Source organism: Sitophilus oryzae, unplaced genomic scaffold (assembly GCF_002938485.1).
Source record: "Sitophilus oryzae breed Bouriz unplaced genomic scaffold, Soryzae_2.0 scaffold_1536_pilon_pilon, whole genome shotgun sequence".
Lineage (NCBI taxonomy): Eukaryota > Metazoa > Arthropoda > Insecta > Coleoptera > Curculionidae > Sitophilus > Sitophilus oryzae.
In genome coordinates, this window is record NW_022146210.1 from 1,052,899 (window position 1) to 1,057,628 (window position 4,730).

Genomic DNA, 4,730 nt, shown 5'->3' on the forward strand with positions numbered 1-4,730 from the left:
GCCGATTTTTTCGATGATACGGTATAATTCTTACGTAAAATGTAAATAACATTAGACCAATTAAAACAAAGAAATATGAATTTCTTAGTATTTTTAGTAATACCTTTATTCTTAAAACTTAATTTTGTATTATGCAAATATACCAATTTTATTGTTATTTTATTCATATTGTATTCAGCCATCACTTAAATATTTGATATTAATTTGGTATTATAAAATCAATCAATACTATTCATTAAAATTACTGAACAAATATATGTTATGCTTAACATACATTATATATTATCAAACAAAAACACATTCTTCTTTTAAACTGTATCAGTCTTGTCTTTACAAAAATCTTTTTAAAATTTGAACTCAAAATAATAATCTTTTCATGATCTCTAATACACATGTTCTTTATTTTTCCCTAGTTCATAATACCTACTTACGTGTTTGAATCTATCGAAGCTGAACCAGCAACACTTGGAGTGGAGATTCCACAATATGAATAAAATAAACATAATTGTCCAGTTTTCATTAATACCATCATGGGAGAATATTATTTTTAAATTTATTAAAGATATTTTCAATAAAATTCTCTTGATTTATAACTCGTACCCACTTTTCTTGCTCTTCCGGACACTTTAGGCTGCCTAGTATAATAACTATCCTTTCCACCAGGAACACAACAAAGATGAGGCATAGCACCAATAACATTCCACTTAAGCTTTATTGATGAATTGTTAGAGTCTTAAAAACACACACAAAAATCACGATAAGTAAAAAATGTATGGGCACTTTTAGGTTAAATCACTTGCACAACGTGTAATTTTTTAAAATTTCTATTTTTTATGCGAAACCGAGAGTGACCATATCTGGTAGTAGTTTATGTCACTTCAACACCAAAATAATTAGTTTTTTGCACTACAATAATAAATAATACCAAAAATCAAAGAGTTAAAACCAAAAATCAACCGACAAAATATGAAACGGAATCTAACCCAATATCTAAGTATGTACAGCTGATGAAGTAAACAAAAGTCCGCCCGTAGGCTGATCTTTTAATAGAAGGCACTGTTTAAGCTTGATTAGCACAGCTGATTAGCGTCCTAAAATCATAGGTTAGAATCAATTGAATAAATAAAATGCGCCGTTGTCAGATTTTCAGATTTTATCTGTTTATCTTTGAAATCGATCAACTTTAGTCATTCTGTTTCTTTGATATTATCAGTACATTGCGAAAAAAGAACCTAAACCAACTCAAACTAAAAATTTACATTTCCGTTTTAACATACGTTACTTATATCCTTCTTATATTATTAATTTATTTTCAGAAAATCTTGTTTATTTTTCAAAGAAATATACTTGGCAACAGACAAAATGGAACTTGACGGGACCTTTAAATTTTAATATATCTGCGTCTCCCTCGCGAAATTCGACTTCTTTGTTCACTGTCGTCTCTTGTCTTATCTACTCTTTGTCCTAAGTACAAAATTTCTTGTAAGATTTTCAGAGGTACTATTACTTGACAAAATGGCGTAGTAATGCATTAAATCTTAGCATTAAATAGTAGAAATAAAATATTTACAATCTTAAAAAAATGCTATACAAATAATATGTAACTTTTTTAAATCTACTATATGGATATAATAAATAGTTATTGATATATTATTGAATTTTAATTAACATCAAATTTTATGCAAAAAATGACTAATCAAAATTAACAATCTATCCACGAACAAAATCGAAATTATATTACTGTAGAAACGCCTCTTGAGTTTTAGGACTTTTAAATATTCAACCATATTTTTATGTTTTTTAGCCTTCTCTAAAATAGTATGGAAATTTTGAAAAGTATAAAGGTAACCATTTTAAAACAAGCAAAAAGTTTTATGAAGAATTGCATTTTTCTCAAAATATCAATAATAGTCAATCAATCCTCTTGTAATGACATCTGTAGACAATCATTAAAACAAATAAGCTAACAAAGCTACAAATGAAATAACATAGTATAATATAAAAACGTCTAAATAACCTTGGGAAACCATTGATATATACAGTTGTACAAATATAGGAAGAGACTTGGGTATAGCACCTGTCGCGTGTTATTTTATATTTCTCACGTCTCTAGCTATACTTGTTAAGTTGTACCTAGTTACATTAGCGTAACTAGCAATTCATCCTGGGGGGCCTGGGGTTCACCCAGGGGTGGTCTAGTGCTTTTGTTTTTTAAAAAATTAAAAATAATTTAAAAAACACATTTTTTGAATAAAACGTTTACATGAATTTCTCTATCAATAAATTTCATACACTTGGTTTCAAACCGTGTTCCCGTAGATTACTTAAATACCTACAAATTTTCTAAAAAAAAAATAAAATTATTACATTTTTTGAACATAACTAGATAATATTAACTAAACAAAACTAGAAAACGTCATTTTTACTACATCACAAGCAAATAAAAATTAATACGTAGCCAAGAGTCATAATTCAAGATTTCTCTGGGGGCCGCCCAGAGAAATCACTGGAGGATGCCCAGCAGTAGCTAGGGGGGGCCCGGCACCCCCGGGCACCACTGTAGTTACGCCAATGCCTAGTTACCCCTCAAGCAATATGATATCACAGCAACATTGTGAAAACATATGAAAGCAAGGTATACCATTTGAATTTTCTTCTTCTATTTAATAGACTTACTCATAATAATTATATTATTATTATTATATTATAATATAGGATCGAATGACGAGAGAGAAGGCTTGGAAATGATGTCATTTTCTATCTAAAATTATATGGGGAATATCATGGATCATTTCCAAGCCAACTGGATGCATCTTTCTTCAATCATACTACTGTAAAACATCATATCTATATAATATCACAGTATACTCTTATGGTCCTGAAAATGCATAAATTATGTTTATTTTTGTTTATACTTTTAAACAAACCCATGTCAGCATGTATGTATATAAAATAAATATTAATACCGAATAAGTGAAAATACATGGCATCAAGATGGCTTGGAATTAATTGATTGCATTTCCCATATAAAATGATAATATGGTATAGATGTGATAAGAAAACGGTGTCAGCAATGACATTGAAATGAAAATTGCAGTTATATGTAAAATTATATAGGAAATATCATCAATGGACTCTAAAACCTAACTGGATGCTGTTTTTTTTCAATCATACGGTTATAATGCATCAAAATATTTTTATTCGCAAAATATAGATAATCCATATTTAAATGTGTCGATTGACATTCTTCTATTTAATCAACTTGAATAAAGTATATGGGTTTCATCTTACATCAAGATTTTTTTAATCTGTTAGAACATTCGGTATGATGATCACCTTTTTTAATTGAACTACGGATGATTTATGTTAAGTATATTATAACAAGAATAATTACAAATAATGTAACTACAACTCCTATCACAAAAATCACTTTATCTTGTGACACTCTTTTCTCAATAAGCCTCATTGTATGATTGCTTAGTCCTAATGTATTGGCCATATCTATTATTCTCCTATGAGCTCCTTTTAAAGTCATATGTTGGGATCTCAAAGATTCTAAAGTAGTAGTTCCAGTATATAACATTTCATCGACACCTTGGTGAGCATTATGTAGGGAATGTTGTTGTTGAATAGAATAATCAATATTTATAGTAGTTAGATCTGGGTTTGGTGCAAAACGTCTATTTAATAACTGTTCTCTTTCACTTGCAGCGAGCTCACGACGTATTCGTCGTTGTTTGGCCGCATCTAAAGCAGCTTGAAGATGTTTGCAATCATATTTCAGTTGATCACTTCTCATCTTTACACTTTGACGCTGGTCGATTGGTAATTTGTAAATATACAAGTCTAGCTTCTCACAATTACTAAAAAAATACATTAATACAAATTCAAGACTAATTAAAAGAACATAATTTAACTAAATAACGAACCTATTAATATGTTTGATATTTTCAGCAATATCTGCTTCAACTTCTATTGGATCTCTACCAAGAACATTTCCTTCAAGAACTTGAAATCTTTGTTGTGTTTGCTGAATTAGCTTGTTTGTTTGATTATACAGTGTATCCATGTTATAAAATATTGGAAAAATGGTTAATGCAAATATATTACGGACGTTTTATAATAAAGAAGTACTCTTAAAAATATCTGGATATCATTTTATGGAAATTAATTACAAAATTATCGACGTGTAAATATTTTGTTTATTATTTAAGGTTATAACCCCAAAGATTAATAAAAAAACGGACGGGCGGGATTTTGAAAGTGTCAACAAATCAGGGATGTGTACACTTCTGGACCAGGGTTCGGAAGTAGTTAATTAAGACGTAATTTACCTGATTAACTACGTGTAGTTTTTCTTCAAAAACTACGTCTTTTCCCGTTCATTAACTACATGAAAACTACGTTAATAAACTATGTATTGATATTATCAATAATTTTCCTTTGTATGAGGTGTAATAGAGATAATATGATGTAAATATTAAATTTAAAGCCATATTTCTTCTGTTTTCTTAAATACATTATGTGTTTTTAAAGCTTCAACTTATTATAACCTCATCTCAAACCTTTGATATTTGAAAGTTACATACATAGGTTACATAAACTACACCCTCTACATAAACTACATTAAATACATGTAATGTAGTTTATGTAGTTTTTAAAAGTAACATGTAGTTTTCCGAACCCTGCTCTGGACTTCTTACGCTTTGGTTTAAAATATACGTAAAAAA

The 4,730-nt window shown here is 29.0% G+C and overlaps 1 protein-coding gene across 1 annotated transcript; it reads right to left on the bottom strand.

Annotated features, from left to right (window-relative positions):
• Nucleotides 1-2,881: 2,881 nt before the first annotated feature.
• LOC115878864 (probable Golgi SNAP receptor complex member 2) lies at nt 2,882-4,245 on the bottom strand. The gene is made up of 2 exons (XM_030895484.1): nt 3,930-4,245; nt 2,882-3,863 (listed from the first exon to the last, which is right to left on the bottom strand). Exons 1-2 carry the CDS (start codon nt 4,067-4,069, stop codon nt 3,362-3,364), a joined length of 642 nt encoding a protein of 213 aa, XP_030751344.1. The 5' UTR covers nt 4,070-4,245; the 3' UTR covers nt 2,882-3,361.
• Between the last annotated feature and the right edge of the window lie 485 nt (nt 4,246-4,730).